The 24,477-nt window shown below is 38.7% G+C and overlaps 2 protein-coding genes across 2 annotated transcripts in view; one reads left to right on the top strand and one right to left on the bottom strand.

The window, feature by feature from the left end:
- Positions 1-200: 200 nt before the first annotated feature.
- Positions 201-16,342, bottom strand: LOC139766565 (esterase FE4-like). Its single transcript, XM_071695377.1, has 13 exons — positions 16,206-16,342; positions 14,517-14,724; positions 11,953-12,075; positions 11,270-11,423; positions 9,354-9,468; positions 9,059-9,129; positions 7,472-7,568; positions 6,951-7,044; positions 6,433-6,583; positions 5,099-5,274; positions 4,320-4,479; positions 1,227-1,350; positions 201-1,012 (listed from the first exon to the last, which is right to left on the bottom strand). The coding sequence occupies exons 2-13, from the start codon at positions 14,697-14,699 to the stop codon at positions 841-843; spliced, it is 1,620 nt and encodes a 539-aa protein (XP_071551478.1). The 5' UTR covers positions 14,700-14,724; positions 16,206-16,342; the 3' UTR covers positions 201-840.
- Positions 16,343-19,247: 2,905 nt separating this feature from the next.
- Edem2 (ER degradation enhancer, mannosidase alpha-like 2) overlaps positions 19,248-24,477 on the top strand; it is a 96,929-nt gene continuing 91,699 nt past the window's right edge. The window contains exon 1 of the mRNA XM_071695376.1: positions 19,248-19,484. Coding sequence (XP_071551477.1) covers positions 19,372-19,484 — 113 coding nt within the window. The 5' untranslated portion in view covers positions 19,248-19,371. The remainder of the gene's footprint in view (positions 19,485-24,477) is intronic.

Raw genomic sequence — 24,477 nt, 5'->3', positions numbered from 1 at the left:
TGCTGACTTGCCACTACCAGCATTAGGTTACTGATTTGCCTCACCCAGAATCAGGTGCAGACTTGCCTCCACTAGTGTTCAGTGCTAACTTGCCTTTGCCAGCTTAAGTTGCTGACTTGCCTCTGCCAGTGTCAGTGCTGACTCGCCTACAACATTTACATATGCATTACAAGTTTTGTAAAGGAAAATAAAACTTGCTGTTATTTTGATAATGATATTATCTTGTACTGTCAACATTTCTCACAACTTATTTTGGAAGGGATGAAACATTAGCATCAGTGATTCCTTACTCAGTCAAGACCTCCAGCAATATGACATGGATCTTTACTTATATGATAAATTGTGTTACTCCACACTATAAAATGATACAGTTGATGGTGTTTTACATGTCTGAATTTCATTTGAAAGTGACAATGTGTTAGATATCTAACACATAAAATGTATCTTTTATGAAATAATTAAGCATTCCATCCTAAACAGAATCGTTAAGTCAAGTTTCCTGTCTGATATGATATTGTGGTATTTAAAATCAATTACTGTACTCTTTGATGGTCAGGAAAGTAGTTGTAATTTCATAATGTAATTTGGAGGGCAGCAGTTATTGGTTAATATTTATGTATTGTTGCAGGGGTTCACAATTAGTATTTGAAAAGGCTGTTAGCCCCTATGCAATCATGCAGTCGGCAGCATTAAGTGGTTGAGGTGGTGTTCACTGACCTTAATGTGTTATTCTGGGTGTCAGATAATGTTTGAGAAGTTGCTAAGGCTTATGTTCTCTTATGGCAGTTGGTATTAAGTGGTGGAGGACGTTGGTGATCCTTATGTTGGGGAGGAAAGTAGTTATCGGTGTAGAAGGTAGTTGATCCTAAGTGGCAGAGACTCCCAGAAGGCTCTGGCTGTAGCCCTCTGGTCAGCCTCCATAACTGGTGTGGGTGTGATCTTTAGATGCTTCATGTTCACGGCACCAGTCATCTCCCACTTGAACCCAAGGGAGTCATCAGGAGTTGGGTTCCTGTGGACAGTTACTGATTCATCAGTAAAGGTATGTAGATAAACACATGTTACATATGTAACATGTGTAGCCTTTTTTTAGTGTAAAAATATTTCACAAAGTAATAAGGCATCTCCTAAAACAATGTGCTTCCCAGGGAAGTAAAGTATTTCATCGGAACCTGTCATGGTTTTTAACATGTCAAGGAAGAGTGTGGCCTAGATGCACAGCTTACCTGGTCTTAACAAAGTTGGTCCACATACTGGTAAAGAACTCTCCAACAGCAATATCCTCAGGGGCCTCAAGTCTTCCATACCCAGGATACACTAAGTATTGTTTGTTGTCTCCATGGGCAATGTCTGTGATATCATCACATAGTATCTGATTTTATAATACTGGTATAGTAATATGAACAGTAGTAAAAATCATTCCAGCTATATTGATAAGTATCCTCAACTTCACATGCATTGATACCACCCTATCCTTTGTTTAACTGGAACATGTAAAGACAACATTTGCTGAATAGTTGTTTCATGATATAGCATTATGAATAAATGTTTGTAAGTTTGGAATGTAAGTGATGATTTATCAAAAAGAAAAGTGAAATAATAACCACAAAGATGGGAACATGAACTTGAAAAATTAGGTATGGTTAAGTTGACAGTAAATGTAATGCTCACTCTCCCATGTTCAGAAAATACCCATGCTCTTAAAACATGCAAAGTATTTGTTTGATAAAGATTCTATGGCGTCTGCAGAACATTCCATGGTAAATATCTATGCAAGTGTTTATGCATGGTTCGGTTAAGGCACAACTAGATCTTTTTTAAGTTAAACACAGCATATAGTTACTGGGAATGTAAACCCTACATAGGGTTTAAAAAGTTTTAGTAATTTTTGATGTCTTGAGAAGTCTGATATCATGCCAAAACAATTCTCTTTTTCCTCTTTTATCAGCTATTGGATATTCTATCAAGATGCTCAGTATGCTTATTTTGTGTATGAAGTTAAATTCACATGGAATAAGAGTAACACCATTGCTAACTATATATAAAGTTAACATCAGACTTTAGTTTTTAACCGTCATGATAATTTCCCTGGTAAATCAGTGGACAAAAAGCTCATAAAAAAATTCAACTTCTCTTAATAAAAAAGTGAGTATATGTTCCAGATTAATTGATAGAAGCCATATGATATAAATTGTTATTTTTTACAGAGAACAACATGTCTTCCCTGTCTTGCATGGCTTCTTTTCCAATTTTTTCACCATTTCCAGCCTTTGACAGGCAGCATCAGGAACAAACACAGGCATAATTTTCCCACATTTCTCTGTGGGTGTTGGAGCCCAGATCTCCACTGAAGTCCTACAATCCAATCTACTGTTTTCTATGACAACTTCATATGCTTTGGTTCTGCATACTAATAGGACATGAACCCCTGTTGACTGCTTCGCTCCACTTCATTATATCCTATGCATGCCTCTCACCCTTCTGAATGATGAGGCCATGACACCCCATAGCTTCTTTCATTTCATCCTTCCATCTCCTTCTCAGTCTCCCTCAACCCCTTGCTTTCTGCCACTTCTGACATATATTTTCATCGTTATTTTTTCTTTTCTCATCCTTTCCATATGTCTAAACCATTTTAGCACACCAGGGTCAGCTCCCAATCAGACTGCACAAACTATCACACCTTGCTCTGCTTTGCATTCCTTATGCAATCAGCCCACTTAACAACACATACTGTCCTCAGGCATTAACTTTCAATATGTCCACCCTCTTCCATTCATAAGCATTCAGGGTCACAGATGCATCCATACAACACCGTGTGGACTACTAAACCTTCAAACATACCCATTTTCTCCCTCACAGACATCTTCCTCCACCTACTCCTCAATGCAACCAGGACCCTCATCCCCCTTGTCATCATATGAATTACTTCAGTTCCAGTGGTTTTTAACCATCTTTGAAACAGAAGATTATAAACACAAATGTTAGGTTCAGCTTTCCCATGCATTTATGTATAGAAATGGGCCAGGAGAATGAGTATGAGTTTCATGATGGATGAGTTATGACAACTATGATAAGCAATGAAATATAGTCATGTGGCTCATCAATACTGAAGGAAAACAGAGGTACCTACACAGACAAACCACGGGAGTTGGCCAGAAACTGGGTTGGAGAAAACATGATAGAGTTGATGTAACAAAAGGTAGAGAAATATTCAGCAAATAATGACATCTGAACTTAGCTAAGAAGTGGCAACGGAGTTCAACAGTTATGGAGACTTTTGGCATGGCAACCCACTTAAGAGAGTTCCCAAAGGGAACAGGCATCAGATGTAAAGATAAATATCTGGACTGGATGAGGACCACATTCAGTCAAAGCAATAATAACACCTGGACTAGATTAGGACCACATTCAGTCGAGGAAGATGGTTTAATATAGAAACAGGATAGGAGAACTGTTAGAGGCAACAGACAGGAGAACAGCAATCTCAGAACAAACAAGTAGGATATCCCTGGGGTAGGGAAAAAGATTTATACCTTTGTATTCCCTGCATGTCAAGTGTGATGAAAAGAAGAAAAAAAAAGGATAGGAAAATATAATAAGGACTAATTCCAAAGATGTCCATAACATGCTTTGAAAATGAAGTATGACAGCCACACAATGTTAAGCAAAGAAATTTGAATAGCATGAAAAATTTTGAAGGGAAATTACTGAACTAGATTAACCAATGAGTATGAATAAGGAAGAAAATAAAGAAAAGATTTAAAAGGAATGAAAATCTTGGAGATAATTGACACCCACTAGTTTTACATTATGAGACCAGATTGTCAAACTAGTAAAGAAGTTTGAAGTACAAACCTGGATGTAGGTGGATTAGCCATTTACTGAAAAGATCTAGTGTAGAAACTGCATAGAGGAAATATGTTAACCATAATTACGTCCAATGGTGTGGATCAAGTGTACTCTGGAATGATGCAACCTCTATAGGAGTTAATGCATCAAAACTAGGGTCCACAGTCCAAATCCCTAAGGCAGGCAAAGGGCAGGGATGCCCAGTTCCCTAAAGCCGACTTACAATTTGGCTAAACGGGGAAATCAAATTAGGATTGGTTGAGACTGCTTAAGGAGATGAACTCTCATTTTTCTTAAATATTACACATAAGCAAAGAAGGAAAGAGATGAGAGAGGAGCTTACCCCCTTTAGTGACAGCAATATAGAGTTTCAGGAAATACTTGAAGTTCATAGGAAACATCAGTCAAAAAGCCTGCCTAATTGTTATGATACTATAGAATCCTTGGTACAGGCATGAAGGACATACAGTTGGCAGCTTGGGGTAAGTCAAGTCCCGCATCCAGGAATTTATTGGAAAAGCCATGCTGACCCCGGTGGTGGAGCTCATAGGTGTAGGTGGGGTTTTGGTCTGCAATCAGCTGGGTGGTCCAATCTTGCCGCACCAGGAAAAGCCCCTCGGTGAACATCTGGACAATGGAGAAGACCAACCAACACTCTTACAATAGACACAGTAACTGAGACAGAAAGAATTATCAAACAAACCATGATTTGAAAATGCAGAAGAATATTGTTTATACACATCATGCTGATATTCATCACATATATCCAGTAGCTTTCTACTTCCAGCTTAAAGTGTAAGTGAGATGCATGTCACTGTCCACCAGCACTGTGGACATCAGTTGTAAAGCTTATCATATCTATGCTATTTAAGTGGGAATTCTGTGTAGGTAAATTTAAGCAAATGTTATTTCAGATATGCCCAAGAATTATTCTGTAGTGCATTTTAAAACAAATGTTGGAAACTAAGATAAAAATCAGAATGGTAAGAAGTCAAAGTTTCCAGAATTCACCAACATTCTCTTCAAGATTCCCTACTCTACATGAAAGCTAATTTTCCTTAAAATCTAGGACCACTAGAAACAAAATGGAAATTTTCAGGAACTGGACTTCCTACATAATGTTAGTGTTTTACTCTCAAAATAGTGTTTAACCCAGCAGAATTTGATGTTTTTTTTTCAGTATACCTTACTATCTGATTTGCTTGATACCAAAAACTGGTGGGCTGGTAGGGTGTGGCAGACATACCCGAGTCAGGTTGTCGGCGTGCTCCTTGTCCAGGTTGAGGCCACCTAGGTAGTGGTTGTAGACAGTGGTGGCCGTGGCTTGTGGCTCTTCATCCCAATAGAGGTGGAGGCTCACAGGGCCAATACTGCTGAAGTTGCTCAAGAGGTTCTGTATGACCGGCGGGTATGCATACATCTCTGACATGTTTAGAATACAAATTGCACTGTCATAATTGTTACAGTGCTCCTCCCTCCTTAGCTCTAGTCCTCTAACCAACCCTTAACTTTACTCCTAAGAGAATTCTAACCGTTATTCCCCTTTACCCTTGAACTTTGTTTCACTCAGAAACAGACATTTCATTTCCAGCACATCCACCCTCCTCCCCACATCCTCATCTATAGCCCCTGTCATGCATGCATATGATATTGTTGGGGCTACTGTCACTTCAGACATACCCATTTATGCCTTCTTATATAACAACATCTCTTTCAACACATTCTTCAGCTCCAGAACCTTCACCCCCTTACCCATCCTGTGACTCCTGCATCTGCTCATGAATGATGCCCTTTCTAGTTAATCAATTTAAGAAAAATTCTAATTCCATTAAGAATTTTCGAATTCATAACTAGTTTTATGTTGTGGTAAGATTCATTGCTAGAAACACCAACATTGGACTGAATTCAATAAGTCTCCCTTCACGCTATCATTTAGTGTCAGGTTAATTACAAAGGGAGACCTTACAAGTCAGAGCAAGGACAATTTTCACGTTTCATTATTACTCACTATGGACACCATTGGACTTTTGATCTAACCTTTGAGGGTTAGGTCAAATGCATCTTAAATACATTTTAGATGAAAAATGAATTCTTTTATAGAATGAAAAAGACAAAAAACTACAATTTCCTTGTTCAAAAGGAAATGATTGTAATAATGAAATAATATAATAATATTATTGTTGACAAAGAGGATACATATGTCAGAGGTGGAGGAAATAAGAACGGAGATGAAGTTCGAGATGGAAGGATGGCGCGAAAAAAGATTGAGCGATCGGGTCTTGATCATGTTGGAGCATGAAAGGTGTACAAGGGATAGAATGAACCGGAACGCTGTGGTTTACAGGGGTCAACATGCTATCAATGGACTGAAACAAGGCATATGAAGCATCCGGCGTAAACAATGGAAAGGTCTGTGGGGCCTGGTTGTGGATAGGGAGCTGTGGTTTCGGTGCACTACACGACACCTTTGTTCTTGGCACTATCTCGTTAGCGCAGGAAACGGTGATCAAGTATGAAGAAAAAAATAACTACTACAAATGATGAGTAGAAGAAAACCTGACGGGGATGGGATTAACTGACCTACAGTCTCAAGGGCCATCTCGTCCCTGTTGCTGCCCATGATGATTGGCACATGGTGGTAGCGGCCCTCTTGCAGGAGTGTCACTGGCTCGTCAGGTATGTACTCCCCATCCACACGTGGAGCAAAGTAGAAGGGTTGCAAGTTCCACTCCTGCAGGGGCATGCACCCTCATCATTAGGGATTCTCGTGCTACAAAATAGTCACAGTTGTATATACTCTAACCATTTTGTTTGTACTGATTCACTTCTTTGTTTCCTCAATAAATTTCGTTATATTTGTACTTATCTTGGCTGGAAAAGTGAGAGATGCATTAAATGTTCATAGAAAGGATGAAAAAAATGCTGACTACTGCTGCTGAGGGTAAAATAAACTAGGAAACACATTTCTCAGATGAGCTTGAAATAAGTCAAACCAGCTTTCACTACACTGACCAATTGCTTGCGGTATCTGAATGTTCGTTATAAAATAACAAGAAGTCCGGGTCAACAAATAGTGACAACTAGCCTCTAATACTGACAACAAACATGAAATATGACTCATCAATCAGATGTTGGTCAATGGTCTGGAGGCAGGCGATCAGGTCCTGAGAGGGCTGGGTCGGGCAGTTGAACCTGTGGGGTAAGATACACCATAACTACCTCTGCCTGTACACACCACATCCCCCACACCTATGATAGCAGTGAGATACTATACATAGCCTTACCTTCCTACGTTTATAAAATTACACTGGTCACGTTCACCACACAATCACATACATTTCAACACACCATAACATCATACAACTACATAGAACCTACTCCTCACCTCAGTATGTTATAGTACCTATAATATCTCCTGAACATTGCACAATACTATACTGCATACAACGTCTTTCATAATACTGTAACATACATGTAACACTAACACACGTATGTCTTTTACATTGTTAAAGGCACTAATAAGAGTTATAGTAAGGAGAACGTATCTACAGAGGTTAACAAAAAAAAAAAAAATGCATGACTGGATGACACTTTTTACATGTGACCCAAAGCAGCCGACCTCTCAGCGATAGCGTTGGCAGTTCTCCGGAAATCCCTCCCTCGGGCCCAGCTGTACAATGCCGAACCGCTCTGCAAAATGGCCCCGCTGAACAGGCCTGTAGCGAGACAAACATTCTTAGTACTTTCAAAGATGTCGTCAGTAACTAGTACGGTTCCACTATTACTAAGGTTATGCAGACTAGTACTATGGTAACTTGGCCCATGTTCGTCACCGTTTGACCAAACAGTGTTTATTAATAGTTCCAACTGCATGGCACAGCTGACCCCTTCTTTTAATTCAATATCGCGTATGTTTCACTATATACATGTGTGTGTGTGTGTGTGTGGGTGGGTGTGCGTGTGTGTGTGTGTATCTAGGATTTGGTCGGGGAGGGAGGAGGGAAAGGGAGTGGTGAATTATCAACTCGCAAAGACAATGATAAGCTCAAAGAAGAATGAATGGTTTGTAAAATCACATTGTATGTTAGCTTTTTATGTTAAATTCAATTTCAGTAAGAATCTTATTGAACTGAATACGGCTTTTGCACAGATGTAAGTTTATTGTGGGACCAGCGACCAGTTTTAAAGGAAAACGTATATATATTTGGTATAATAGCTAATAGCAATTAATCAAGGTGGCTTTGAAAGATGTAACACATGAGGAGCTTTTGCAGGCAGAGAAAATTTCACCATAATCATGTCACTGTTTTGGGAAAGTAGTAAAATAGACAAAGAGGTTTAATTTATCTTTAGCGTAAATCACCGAGACAGTTGCATAACCTAAATATGCTGGGAACCACAAGGCAAATGAAACGCGAAGATCCAAGCTCTTTCGTGACAATTCACATCTTCAGGGCTACAAAGACTCATGTCCCTGAAGATATGAATTAACACGAAAGCGCTCAGGTCTCCGTGTTTCATTTTCCTCTTGGTTACTAGCACATTCTCGAATCACGTGTTCTTTTGTGGTTTATCTGCAAACTTAGATATATGTTTAATCATTCAATTCGAGGGATTAAAAGGGTTAGAACGATTGTACGAATGTATCAATTCTCATTAATCTTTATCTGTTTGTTTTATACTATATACCTCAAGGGGTTGATTGCGCCCCTGTATGTGATAATTATCTGAGAGTTACTGGGAGAGAGATTGTTACACTTGTGTTGCCCAGACTTTTAACCTTCTATAAATGTGCCATGTCTTTATTCCTGCGTATGTATGCACATACCCACATCCTAGCATAAGCAAGGGTCATTGACCAGCCCGTAGAGGAGGATGAACAGCTGAGTGGACTGTCCACCGGCTGCCACGATTGGGATCCAAACCTATGCGGGTATGAGCCTAAGCGCCTGTGCATGCGTGACATTCGGTAACGGTAACTGTTACACCACAGATGTTCGTGTGTGTGTGTGTGTGTGTTTCATAAACTAGTATGGGAGCTAAGTAACCATCTTTTTAAAGGAACGCTGAGATTCCCGCTGGACAAATAGAAATGAGAAAATACTGCATTTTTTTTTTATATTGATAATTCATGTGAATATTTTCTGATAAGCTGCATTAATATATCTATGACTTTGGGTAGGATTGAGGTGAGTGTGATACCGACCTGCAGCAGAAGGAGCTAGTGTTTGATAGTGGATGGAGGCAGCGCCTGCACTACCGCCACAGATGGTCACCCTGCAAGAATAGACTCGAGCTGCTCACGGTGGCTGGTGTGGTAAGCGTTAGTTATAAGTATTACTGTAAAGTGACTGGCAGCCCAGAAATGTTTACGTGTAAGAAAATTTAATTTCCATATGGGAAATTCATTAAATAGTAACGTTGCTAGCTGGTCTGAAATAGTTCCATAAAGAGGTGGTGCTACGCGATCACGAGTAGGTTTGTCTCACATCGAGGCTTACTGGTTGGGATCTCCTCCGAAAGCAGCAATGTTGTCTTTGACCCAGCGAAGGGCCAGTGTCTGGTCCTTGAGCCCCTGGTTCCCTGGCGCTACCGAATCCTCCGTCGACAAGAAACCTGGGGGAGTGTTCACGATTAGATAGTCTTACTTTACGTCCTCTTACCACTTAATTCCGTTTAGTAAGCAACGAAATCTCGAAAACTAAGCTCAGAATCAAAGTGCTGAGTTTATTCATCAGCCAGCAAAGCTGCTCATTCCATCACCATACAAGGTTAGAAGCTTAGTTGCGTGTGAAGCATTGTCTACCAATGACGCCGCTAAGTATCCTGCTGAGTTCAGCCTCACGCCAGAACAAACATATAAGAACCTAACTTAGTTCAGTTCTATTGTTATTATTATTATCATTGTCATTATCAGGTTACTTTATGACAAAATTCCGATATACGTTAAAAGATTATATTGATATTTATGTAAAAGAAATGTCGTCAGTGATTATAACGCAACCCTATGCAACTTTAGTCCAAAGAGGATCAAAATATTTCAGATATGTGAAAATGTCAAAGGAATAGGCAAAATTCTCGAAGGACCGACCATATGTGATGTACAAAGGGTTCTGATATTGTCACATTTCGTGAGCCTACTCATGTCCGTGTGAGCTCAGGGATAATAATGTCCAAAAAGTTGGTATGTCCATCTTCATTCGTTGTGGCCAGTGAATGATTGCTAACTCAAAAGCTTGGCATGGGAAGCACCTTCGTCAGATGTATCTATGTGCAAAGTGTGAAAATTAAGTTGACACCTGAATCTTGATGAGATCAGGAAACATTTTGTTCAAAATATTAATGTCAAGAAAGTTCTGGCTAGTTGTTTATGGTATTTTCGCTTGCTTCCATTAAACTTGGTAGATGATGGGGTTTTTTCTGCAGATACTGCAAATTTTTCATTTACATTCAGTCTACTTAAATATAGCATCCATACTTTATGCTATTTTTCCCAACAGGACATCATTTCGTGTGGTAACTTGAATTCATCACATGGGTAAGATGTATGGTCAGAGTACCAAAATCTTTCACTTGAAAAAGACGGGAAATTATTCTTTACGTTTTACACGGCAACAATGAGTAAGGAGAATAGTGCGATCGGGATATTCTTCCGTGGAAAAAAAAATGTAGCCTAACCCTATACGTTTATAGAAAAAAAAAACCTGATTGTTAAAACACAAAACTTAAGACGTCATTAATGACCAGGCGATTAGCATTGACGAAGTTTACCGTATATTTGCCCTTAGATTATGTGTGGGCCTATCATATACTCGTCTTAATTCTTAATCACGGAAAGCTCGATGTATTGGTTGAGATGGAAAGACACCTCGACTTCTAGATTAAGCATATCTATCTACTATGATTATAAAAAAAATGGAAATCAATTACGGCTTTCATTAAAGATCGTTGATACCTCAAACAACGAAAAAGACAAATCATGTTATATCCATAATTTGATATAATTTACCAGAATACTGTTTACGACGTCCGACCAAATACTTCAAAAAGCAATAATTTGTGATGAATTGTAACCGTAATGACAAGTGCGTCAGTGGCCGACTACCCCAGTCGGTCTGTGACAAGTATTTCACTGACTGAAGACCCCAGGAGCTACTGTAGCGAGTGCGTCACTGACCGAGGGACTCCGTGTAGTACTGTAGCAAGTATGTCAATGACCGGGGGACTCCAGGTGATACTGTAGCGAGTGTGTCAATAACCGAAGGACTCCGGGTTGGGACTATAAGTGTGTCAATGGCCGAGGGACTCCGAGTGGTACTGTACCAAATATGTCAATGACCGAGGGACTCCAGGTGGAACTGTAGCAAGTGTGTAAATGACCGAGGGACTCCGGGTGATACTGTAGCATGTCACTGACCGAGGACCCCCAGGCGGTACTGCAGCATGACCACAATAACGTCCTTGGCCACCATTGTCTGAAAGCCGTGGTTGGTGAGGGAGGATCCCATGTAGTATCCACCGCCGTGGATGTACACCATCACAGGATATGGATAGTCGACCACAAGAGCATCCTGTTGGGGTGAACGCAGTGACTGTGGTGCTAAACACACTATATGGGCTGACACATTCTATTGACTGATTACACTCTATTGGTCGATTCACTCTTGTGGTTGAGACTCTACTGGCTGATTCACTCTGTTAGCCGATTACACTCTACCGAGTGACTCACTCTACCGACTGATTCACACTCTTCTGGTTAATTCATACTTACTGATGCTACAATTTACTGGCTGACTCACTCTATTGATCAATTACAATTTATTGGCAGACTCACTCTACTGACTAGCGCAAATTGCACTCATACTGCTGACGTTCGGATGTGAGATGGTTGTCACATCCTTTAGGCACTTATATGAACACAGTTCGCTGTATACTGAATCTGATTTTAGTGCAGAGATAATAGTTATGAAAACATCAAACCCATTTGGCTTGACCATTCTCTTATGTTCTGGAGGTCTATCACCGCATCTAGAAGAGCAGTCATAAGAATTACCAAACATGTTTTATATGTACAGTGCCAGACATAGCCATAGCCCGTACCTTGGGTGTGTACACGTTGAGGTAAAGGCAGTCCTCTCGGCCGCCAACCACGAACTGATCACAGGGGGGAGGGAGTCGGGAAGCGTCCAGGTCCCCCTCCCAGGGTCCCGCCGGCTCGGGGTCCTGCGCAACACAATCACCGTTACAAGCACCTTCCCGCTTGATTCAGTGTTTATGTATGAATATGTGTACCTGTATTTGATTACCAATATGTGCATATGGCAAGGGATTCTTAACATAAAAAACCAGGATGTGTGTAATTACTGTTGTTTGCTTAGTACAGTAGAAGTTTACGGTCATTTGACCTCTCTTGACCTTATATGTATATATGTAGGTACACAAACAAGACCAGGTATACCTGTACTTATATGTATTCGGGTATGTATATATGTGTTTGTATTGTTTATACTTGATCTATGCACGTGTATTTGTGCCTGGACGTATATCTGAGCTAAATACGCAATATTGTGTCCTGAGATAACAGAACGAAACTGTGGAAGTGTGGTAAGTGTCCGGTGTGTAGAGTGGGGTTGCAACGGTGTAAGTTGGGAGGGGTGCAACGGACAGATGTTGTGACGGTTAGGTGATATGCAGCTCTGACACTTTGGTCTTATGATAAATACAGGTCCTGACCAGAATTTTTTGTTGGTCTCTTGAATTTTCTGTTGTAGAAAGATAATAAGTTACATATGGAGGCTGCCTTGAAGAGCAGAGGAGCGCTTAGTACACACAGATATTGTGATATGTATATCGGTCAGGGAGCATAGTACCTGTAACGTAACTCCTTGTTAAAGTGGTTGGCATTCTAAATTGTGACTTATTCACAAGCCGCTCAGAGTCGAGCGCATAGTTCCGAATCCTGGTTGTGGCAGTCCGTTTACACGCAGTTCAGCTATTCATCCACCCTTGGGAGTTTCCCGATGTTATAAGTAGTAAAGATAGATGATTAGTAGTGCTTATGCGCCTGGCCACGAGAAGGACGATGAAGAAAGCCAAGTACTCCGGGATCAGCCGACTGCCAGCAGTATTGATGTAAGAGACCGGGTATTAATGATGGGTGATTTAAATACGAAAGTGAGCAATGTAGCAGTTAAGGGTATAATAAGGGGGCATAGGGTTTTCAGTAAGATGAATAGAAATGGTGAACAGCTCATTGAATTGTCTGCTGAAAAAGATGGCAAGAAGGCATTGCTGGATTACATATTGATTGATAGGAGAGCATCAGATTTAAGAGGAACAGTGTGGTTTCAGGAGTGGTAGAGGATGTGTGGCTAGGCCTTTGCGTTGAAGAATGTTTGTGAGTACCTAAACAACATTGTAAGTATGTGGTATGCATGGATCTAGAGAAAGCACATGGTAGGGCTGATAGAGATGCATTGTGGGTGGTGTTACGAATATTTGGTGTGGGAGAAAAGCTATTTGTTGCAGTAGGGAGTTTTTATCAAGATAGTAAATGGTGTGTGCGAGTGGGTAAAGAGGAGGGCGAGTGGTTCCAGGTGAAGATGGGTTTGTGGCAGGGATGTGTTGTGAGGAAGGTAAAGGATCAGCGAGAAAAAGACAGTTATGCTGTCTACAGAGGGTGATGGGGCCTGGGAAATGAGTCAGCTGTTGTTTACTAATGATATGACACTTGTGGCACTTGGAGACAATAAAGTGTTTTGATACTTGGGAGGACACGGCAGCAAACGGAATCATCGAAGTGAAGGTGTCATAAGATGGCTGAGTGGATGAATGTTCAAGGAGCAATGAGGAATGTTTGGAAAGAAAGTTTGTAATCTTGAAGGGCGAAAAATAGGTTGTTCAAAGGTATGGTATACAGTAGTGTTGTATGGATTTAGGGAATGGGCTATGTACTACGTAGAAGGGTGGATGTGCTAGATATGAAATGTTTTAGTACAATTTTTGGTGTGAGGAGGGATCAAATAAGTAATGATAGGGTAATAGAAAGTCGTGGTAATAGTGTGGCTAAGAGAGCTGAAGAGGTTTGGACAGACGGAGAGAATGAGTGAGGAGAGGTTGACAGCATGGATTTATGAGTCGGAATTGAAGGGGACAAGGAGAACGGGGTGATCACTATCGAGAAGGAAGGATGGAATTAAAAAGATTTTGAGTGCTTGGAGCCTGAATATGCTGGAGGGTGAAAGGCATGAACGGTTTAAAGTGAATTGGAGTGATGTGCTTTACTGGGGGCGACGTGCTGGTAAATGGACTGAGACAGGGTTTGTGAAGCAGGTGGGGGAAGCCACGGAAAGATGTATCAGGTCTGGTTGTGGATAGAAGGCTGTGGTTTTGGTGCATGGGACAAGACAAGCAGCGAATGGATGTGAGTGAATAAGGCCTTTCCTTCGTCTATTCCTCGCGCTACCTCGCTAACGCAGGAAACGGCAAACAAGTATGAAAGAAACAAATAGAATAACTATTGTTGTTACTATCATAACATATGATTATGTTTTTATGTTTATCATGGTTATCATCATAAGAGATATCATTCTCGTCAGCAAGATGAAGGATTTGATGGCTCATGCCATCTACACAGGAGGTTGGGGAGAGGCAAGATGACTCACCTTGAACCTGAGAGCAGCGACTGGCGGCCTGGCGTACGGTATACCCAGGAACTGTAGGTGGGTCAGGTTGTGCTGTGTGGTGAGCAGACCCAGCAGCCGACCCTGCCTCACCTCCACCACCGGTCGCTCACCACACACACACCACAACACTCCCACTGCAGTCAACACTTTCAACGCCTTCATTGAAGCGATAACAGATGATTTGCTCCTGAAAATGCAAAGAAGAATGAAGAATAAGACAACAGCAAATGATGAAGGTGACTGCAGCGACACTAGAAACTGGATTAGCGAGAAATATTAAAAACTCGTACCTGCAGGATTTTGATCTTGCGTTTTCTTTTTCTCTTCGCACATAAGTTAAAGCCGTTGTATCTGCCTCCAGGAATTTAATTGGAAATGATAACAGATTGTATTATCATTATCACTGTTATCATCATAACATAAGTAGATCACAAACATGTAATCCATGGTATACTTCCGATTTTAAGGGAGCTTGGGATTGAACTATTCCCCCCCCCCCCCTTACCTCCGTCTCCCGTAAATGATCTCTGCAAAATCTATTGAAATTAATGTATATACAGTCTGCGATTTTAGATATAATTATACAAGCTGTACACACTTGCAAATTTATGCTGATTTCAACATAACTATAAAGTCTTGAAAGTATTATCTAAGGAAAGTAGGATATTCTCATTTTCAGGGCAATCAAATCATTATAAGGCCGGCCAGATCATTTGAAGAAAGTCGGATATCTTTATTTTCAGAACCCTAGACTAAGAAAAGGTTGGGTATTTTCAATTCCATGGCATCACCCCCCCCCCCTACTCTTTATATGGGGTGGTTTAAGGGAGAAGGAAAGGTGGTGGGACAGAGATAGGAATGGTTTGAAATGGAAGAGTAACACTTTTCCACCTCGTGCAGCACCATTATCCTAGCTTTCGTCTCCTGCCCAACACCATTAGTAACTACTGTCACACGACCTTCATATCCTGGTCCATCATGTTTATATACCACTAGTGTCTTGATTGTTTGTGTCTTCGTTTTCTTAAATAATGGTAAACTAGATATGCCTCTTGATTCATGACGTTACAGTAGTTTTACCACAAATTCATATATCGTGAACTTGGATTTTCTTCGAGACTATTCTTTTCCTCAGAGAATACCAAAACAACCGTAGAGGAATTGAACAATCTTCGTTTATCTCCTATCTCCTGTTAATGAGGCCCATGGCTGCTGGTCCACCACGGAGGAGAACTAGACCTAACTTTCAACTCTGCCGGCATATCTACACGTTAGACATTCCTTTCTTTCCCTCTATATCCTATGTTAGATGTTCTTTTGAGGACCTTCCACTGGTTGGTTCCGACTACGATATATCTCCCACAACATGAACCAAGGCACCACACCCACAGTGATAGTACCCCATGCGGGGTGTCACCTGGGTAGTCTTCAGGATTAACCCCCAGCATGATGAGGCTGAGAGAGAGAGAGAGAGAGAGAGAGAGAGAGAGAGAGAGAGAGAGAGAGAGAGAGAGAGAGAGAGAATGACCCTCATATGGTGAGTGGAGGATAGACGATCTACTCTGAAATGTCGAAGTAGAGAGGAAGTAGTTCCGCTGACCCTGTGGGAGAGGGAAAATGGACTTGCTCTGATATGGTCAGGTTGAGAGTGAGAGATGGATGACTTACCCTGACGTAGTGAGAGACGATCTGCTCTGGGGTGATAGAGCCAAGTAAGTAGGGTAGCTAAGCCACAGGGACTACGCTCCAACATCAGACGACTACGTCATCCTCACATGTGGCACCATTCTCACGGTGAATGTCACCACTGCTTCTGCTGCCCTGAGCGCAGGGTGATTACCACAGTTCTTTGTATATCATGACACTTCCCGCTGTCCTCTACGACAAAACACACACAATACTTCTCTTGAACTTTTCTTACTCGTAGGATTTTTTTTACCAATATATATATTGGCAAAAAAAAAAAAAAATCCTATGAGAAATTTTCACACGAATACGCCTGGCTTAGGCTGGTATGTGTGTGTGTGTGTGTGTGTGTGTGTGTATTCATACATAGCGTTAGATGCATTACCCATACACTCACACACATATATGTATGGAAAGGATAATTTTGCGCGTGATCCCCGTGGACTCATAGGAACATATACGTATATATATACATATATAAAGGGTTAAGATTCTTGTGTTATCCCTGACTCGTGTTATCTCTGGTACTTGTTATCCCGAGGTCGTGTTTACCCCGGTTCGTGTTAACCCTGGTGTGTGTTTATATTGGTTCCTTTTATTCTTAGTCCATGTTGATCCTATTTCGTGTTAACCCTGATTCATAACATACCTTGTTCGTGTTATTCTTTGTAACAACGGTCACGCGTCATCCGCGTTTCGTATTATCTCTAGTTCGTATGAATCCTGGTTGATGTTAGTCCCTGGTTCGTTTTAACCCTGGTTCGTGTTTTTCCTGAATCATATTATCCTTGGTTTGTATAAACCTGGTTAATGTTATCCCTGGATTGTATTAGACCTGATTTGTGTTAAAGTTTTGAAACGAGAAGGGAAGAGGTGGAGCCGATTTCCTGTCACCGTTCGGGTGGGAGGCAGATGCGAGGCTGATACTGCTATGGGTGATAGATAGAGATAGATAGATAGATAGATAGAGAGAGAGAGAGAGAGAGAGAGAGAGAGAGAGAGAGAGAGAGAGAGAGAGAGAGAGAGAGAGAGAGAGAGAGAGGCGTATAGGCGAGGTCCTGTAGGTACTCCGGTAGAGGATAGTGTCGATGATACTTTACGGGGCCCATGTCAACAGGGCGAGTCAGAGTCACCTGGGAGGCTTCTGGACTAGCAAACTACACTTATCAAAGACAAGAGGGCAGAGAGGCAATCATGGGATTTCGCTGTACGCAAGTTTAGGTATGGAGGACTATCACAACAGAGGTGGGTAGGGTCGAGTTGTGGAAGGGCTACCACTCCTAAGGCCACGCTGTTCCTAAATCTGGTAATCTGTGCATTCCATCACCCCTCTTATTCATTTCTCTCCCATTCAGCTTTCCATGTACACTCAGCAAACTTATACCTTTGTAATTAACACTAACCTTTGTCCCCCTGGCCTTTATGCAGTTGCACTAAATACCTCATCATTGCTTGTTCCCACTTCCCCATTTGACCCCTTCATCGATGTTCCAATTTGTTCTTTGGTCTTTCTTATACTATTGCCTTCCTTCCAAAGATCTTATTCTTTCTGAAATTTTCTGATTCTCATTCACACCTACTCTTATTTGCCCTCTTTTGTAACCCATGCACCTTCTTGACCCCTTACATCTCTCATTTGTTATTCGCTAGAAACTTTATTTCGTCATCCATCACACTACTCTTTCTCACCTGCGCACCTCACATTCCGCAAGCTAAAGACTTCTTTTGCACATGCCAGCACTAGTTCCTTATATACCCACAATTCCTCACCCACTTCCCTAGTTTTGTTTACTCTCACATTTTGCCATATTATACATTTAGTTTTTCCTGGTATTTCTTCAAGCAGGATTCTTTTCCAAGGACACTTACGTAATTCCACCACCCTTTCTCATATCGTACCCCTTATCCAAAAACCTCTAGAAATCTTCCCTCTTGCCTTTACCAGATATTGATCAGACATCCCACCAGCTGCCTCTCTCATCATATTCACATTCCTGCTGATCTTCCGTACTGAACTACGTTCAACGGCCGGATCCCCAGCCTGAAGGCCGCCTCTTGCCCACTTCTGTGTTGTAAAATACCTTCACATTGATAAATACCTGTGATGTCTTTTACACACCAAAGTATGTAGGCTGGTAAATAAAGTGATTATTTTTACTTGCCCCTATATGAACGATTTTGAAAATATCTAAGCATTTTTTTTTTCAATTAGCAACCAGCCACTGGTGTTCCCCTACCCCCATCAGATAGATTCTTGTCATTCTATTTTTGCTCCTTTGCCACATCTGGGTTTCACTTAGGGATGCAATGGTTACGTTGCAGTGGTCAAAGGGGGCGGGTAGGGGAAGTTTATTAGTTTTACTGTTTTAACTCAAAACTTTGCCTAGACTTAAGATTTTAGATGGCGAAGGTTATTTCACCTAGGAATTCGATGTACTTCATTCAAAATTGATCTTATCACTCATCAGGGATAAAGAATCTCTTTATTTGTCTGATTTTTGCTGAAAAAATCTTCCATATTAACTCGATAAATCGAGTTCCGTGGGAATCAAGAAAAATAAAGTGATCGGCAAAATAATACTTGACCTCCGGTGCCTACTAGTCGGCAAAATTGAGCGATAAATTTATCAATCATACATCCGTTTTCGTGGGCAAGAGACGTATTTCTTTCTCTTTACTTTAGGATACTTCGTTAATAGCTCTCGGGAATCAAGTGACAGAATCAGTTACAGTTTGGAACCTATTACAGGCAAACTTTGTCGTTCAAAAGTTTCCGAGCAGTAAGTATTGCCCTAAAGCGCAAAGAGTTGCTGTCAAGAAAAATAGCGAAAATAATGACGCTTTAATCAGTAAATAGCCCATAATGCATTTTATCCGTTTTAAAGAGGGGAGATGATTTCTTTCGTGTGTCTGTAAAATATTTTGACAAAAATATCATTAAACTACGGTTAGGTCAAAATGTTAGCTTTATGTGTATTGTGTATATCTGTGTCGCAAGCCTTCCTCCTGTAGCCATCTTGAATCAGCTGTTGGCAACAAATATGGCTGTCGTATTGTGACGTTTTGGGTACTATGCTGTAAAACATCACCGCTGCGCTCCTCTGACAATGCCATTACTAATAAAAGGGACATAATCTAAATCATAAGTATGTGTTCAATTTATTATAGGTGTATTTTGTTAATTTGGAGTGCATCATGGCTTGTAAATACGTCTGGAACGGGTTCGCCATCCATGAATGAAGAAGAGAGAATGAACTTGAAGTAAGTTTCATGAATTTTAGTTGTAGTTTGAAAAGAGGGAGGTAAGTATCGTAATCTCAGTGTTAGTCATAAGTTGAGAACATGATAGTGATGTATGTAGTGGGAAAATAGAAAGTTATTGGTCAGTGTAACGTATTTACATATTTATAGAATTCAGGAACAATAATCTTACAGTATAAGTTTAGGGGCACCAGTCTGTTTCTTTGGCATATGATTAATCAATATTTCTGTTGCAGTGTTTGTTAGAATTAGAGCTGCTTATTGATCTGGTTATTCAATATTTTGTTTGAAAAATAAAGCGTTAGTGGTTAGGGATACGATCAAGGAAAATGTAGGATAGTTATTCATCCTCATCCGTCAATTTTGTTCCTTCTTCTCTCACTAGATTTGCATCTCGTCTTGACAGAGCTTCGTCAGTAAACTCAGATTTGGACAAGCTAGTGGGTTTGACGAAATTTAGTTGTTAAATGCCTCCAAGTCCCAATTACTACCTATCTTTCTATTGAAAACTCCCTAAATCTTGTCTCTCCTTGGACAGTTCTGGAATTTCGCCTTTTGACTCAATGAAAATACTTGATATTACTTTAGCATCCTCTCTTTCTTGGAAACTTAACGTCATGGGAATAGCTAAGTCTGCCTCTAAGAAACTGGGTGACCTGTTTAGATGTTGAAACTTCTTTTCCTCTGAACAGTTGCTCCATTCATACAAAGGATTAATTTGCCCTTGTATGGAGTATTGCTTTCACATGTGGGGTAGTTCTAGCTTTGCATCCTTACTTGACAGAGTTGTCAGAAAGTGGTCCGACTTATAAACTGTCCAGGCTAACTTAAAAGCTTGACCCTCTTGCCCTACGTTGTAATATTGGTTTTCTTTCCCTCTTGTTAGGTGGTTTTTTTTTTTTTTTTTCACCCAAGAGCTGGCTGCATGTGTACCCCCACCACTAGCTACACTCAGCAAGCTGCTGCTTAACGTGATTGCTGTGTGGCCATTGGCAACTCAAGGATTTTGAAGTAGTTGATGGAAATAGTGGAAATTAAATTTTGAAGCATCTGGGGTAAACCATGGAAAGGTTTGTAGGGCCTGGATGTGGAAAGGGAGATGTGGTTTTGGTGCATTACACATGACAACTAGAGACTGAGTGTGAATGAATGTGGACTTTGTTGTCTTTTCCTAGCGCTACCTCACACGTGCGCATGGGGGAGGAGGGTGCCATTTCATGTGTGGCAGGGTGGTGACAGGAATGGATAAAGGCAGGAAGTATGAATATGTACATGTGTATATATGTATATGTTGGTGTATGTATATGTATGTATACATTGAAATGTATAGGTATTTATATGTGTGTATGTGGGTGTTTATGTATGTACATGTGTATATATGTATATGTTGGTGTATGTATATGTATGTATACATTGAAATGTATAGGTATTTATATGTGTGTATGTGGGTGTTTATGTATGTACATGTGTATATATGTATATGTTGGTGTATGTATATGTATGTATACATTGAAATGTATAGGTATTTATATGTGTGTATGTGGGTGTTTATGTATGTACATGTGTATATATGTATATGTTGGTGTATGTATATGTATGTATACATTGAAATGTATAGGTATTTATATGTGTGTATGTGGGTGTTTATGTATGTACATGTGTATATATGTATATGTTGGTGTATGTATATGTATGTATACATTGAAATGTATAGGTATTTATATGTGTGTATGTGGGTGTTTATGTATGTACATGTGTATATATGTATATGTTGGTGTATGTATATGTATGTATACATTGAAATGTATAGGTATTTATATGTGTGTATGTGGGTGTTTATGTATGTACATGTGTATATATGTATATGTTGGTGTATGTATATGTATGTATACATTGAAATGTATAGGTATTTATATGTGTGTATGTGGGTGTTTATGTATGTACATGTGTATATATGTATATGTTGGTGTATGTATATGTATGTATACATTGAAATGTATAGGTATTTATATGTGTGTATGTGGGTGTTTATGTATGTACATGTGTATATATGTATATGTTGGTGTATGTATATGTATGTATACATTGAAATGTATAGGTATTTATATGTGTGTATGTGGGTGTTTATGTATGTACATGTGTATATATGTATATGTTGGTGTATGTATATGTATGTATACATTGAAATGTATAGGTATTTATATGTGTGTATGTGGGTGTTTATGTATGTACATGTGTATATATGTATATGTTGGTGTATGTATATGTATGTATACATTGAAATGTATAGGTATTTATATGTGTGTATGTGGGTGTTTATGTATGTACATGTGTATATATGTATATGTTGGTGTATGTATATGTATGTATACATTGAAATGTATAGGTATTTATATGTGTGTATGTGGGTGTTTATGTATGTACATGTGTATATATGTATATGTTGGTGTATGTATATGTATGTATACATTGAAATGTATAGGTATTTATATGTGTGTATGTGGGTGTTTATGTATGTACATGTGTATATATGTATATGTTGGTGTATGTATATGTATGTATACATTGAAATGTATAGGTATTTATATGTGTGTATGTGGGTGTTTATGTATGTACATGTGTATATATGTATATGTTGGTGTATGTATATGTATGTATACATTGAAATGTATAGGTATTTATATGTGTGTATGTGGGTGTTTATGTATGTACATGTGTATATATGTATATGTTGGTGTATGTATATGTATGTATACATTGAAATGTATAGGTATTTATATGTGTGTATGTGGGTGTTTATGTATGTACATGTGTATATATGTATATGTTGGTGTATGTATATGTATGTATACATTGAAATGTATAGGTATTTATATGTGTGTATGTGGGTGTTTATGTATGTACATGTGTATATATGTATATGTTGGTGTATGTATATGTATGTATACATTGAAATGTATAGGTATTTATATGTGTGTATGTGGGTGTTTATGTATGTACATGTGTATATATGTATATGTTGGTGTATGTATATGTATGTATACATTGAAATGTATAGGTATTTATATGTGTGTATGTGGGTGTTTATGTATGTACATGTGTATATATGTATATGTTGGTGTATGTATATGTATGTATACATTGAAATGTATAGGTATTTATATGTGTGTATGTGGGTGTTTATGTATGTACATGTGTATATATGTATATGTTGGTGTATGTATATGTATGTATACATTGAAATGTATAGGTATTTATATGTGTGTATGTGGGTGTTTATGTATGTACATGTGTATATATGTATATGTTGGTGTATGTATATGTATGTATACATTGAAATGTATAGGTATTTATATGTGTGTATGTGGGTGTTTATGTATGTACATGTGTATATATGTATATGTTGGTGTATGTATATGTATGTATACATTGAAATGTATAGGTATTTATATGTGTGTATGTGGGTGTTTATGTATGTACATGTGTATATATGTATATGTTGGTGTATGTATATGTATGTATACATTGAAATGTATAGGTATTTATATGTGTGTATGTGGGTGTTTATGTATGTACATGTGTATATATGTATATGTTGGTGTATGTATATGTATGTATACATTGAAATGTATAGGTATTTATATGTGTGTATGTGGGTGTTTATGTATGTACATGTGTATATATGTATATGTTGGTGTATGTATATGTATGTATACATTGAAATGTATAGGTATTTATATGTGTGTATGTGGGTGTTTATGTATGTACATGTGTATATATGTATATGTTGGTGTATGTATATGTATGTATACATTGAAATGTATAGGTATTTATATGTGTGTATGTGGGTGTTTATGTATGTACATGTGTATATATGTATATGTTGGTGTATGTATATGTATGTATACATTGAAATGTATAGGTATTTATATGTGTGTATGTGGGTGTTTATGTATGTACATGTGTATATATGTATATGTTGGTGTATGTATATGTATGTATACATTGAAATGTATAGGTATTTATATGTGTGTATGTGGGTGTTTATGTATGTACATGTGTATATATGTATATGTTGGTGTATGTATATGTATGTATACATTGAAATGTATAGGTATTTATATGTGTGTATGTGGGTGTTTATGTATGTACATGTGTATATATGTATATGTTGGTGTATGTATATGTATGTATACATTGAAATGTATAGGTATTTATATGTGTGTATGTGGGTGTTTATGTATGTACATGTGTATATATGTATATGTTGGTGTATGTATATGTATGTATACATTGAAATGTATAGGTATTTATATGTGTGTATGTGGGTGTTTATGTATGTACATGTGTATATATGTATATGTTGGTGTATGTATATGTATGTATACATTGAAATGTATAGGTATTTATATGTGTGTATGTGGGTGTTTATGTATGTACATGTGTATATATGTATATGTTGGTGTATGTATATGTATGTATACATTGAAATGTATAGGTATTTATATGTGTGTATGTGGGTGTTTATGTATGTACATGTGTATATATGTATATGTTGGTGTATGTATATGTATGTATACATTGAAATGTATAGGTATTTATATGTGTGTATGTGGGTGTTTATGTATGTACATGTGTATATATGTATATGTTGGTGTATGTATATGTATGTATACATTGAAATGTATAGGTATTTATATGTGTGTATGTGGGTGTTTATGTATGTACATGTGTATATATGTATATGTTGGTGTATGTATATGTATGTATACATTGAAATGTATAGGTATTTATATGTGTGTATGTGGGTGTTTATGTATGTACATGTGTATATATGTATATGTTGGTGTATGTATATGTATGTATACATTGAAATGTATAGGTATTTATATGTGTGTATGTGGGTGTTTATGTATGTACATGTGTATATATGTATATGTTGGTGTATGTATATGTATGTATACATTGAAATGTATAGGTATTTATATGTGTG

The sequence above is a fragment of the Panulirus ornatus genome, chromosome 58 (assembly GCF_036320965.1).
Source record: "Panulirus ornatus isolate Po-2019 chromosome 58, ASM3632096v1, whole genome shotgun sequence".
Classification (NCBI taxonomy): domain Eukaryota; kingdom Metazoa; phylum Arthropoda; class Malacostraca; order Decapoda; family Palinuridae; genus Panulirus; species Panulirus ornatus.
This window is presented reverse-complemented; position numbering and strand designations above follow the sequence as displayed.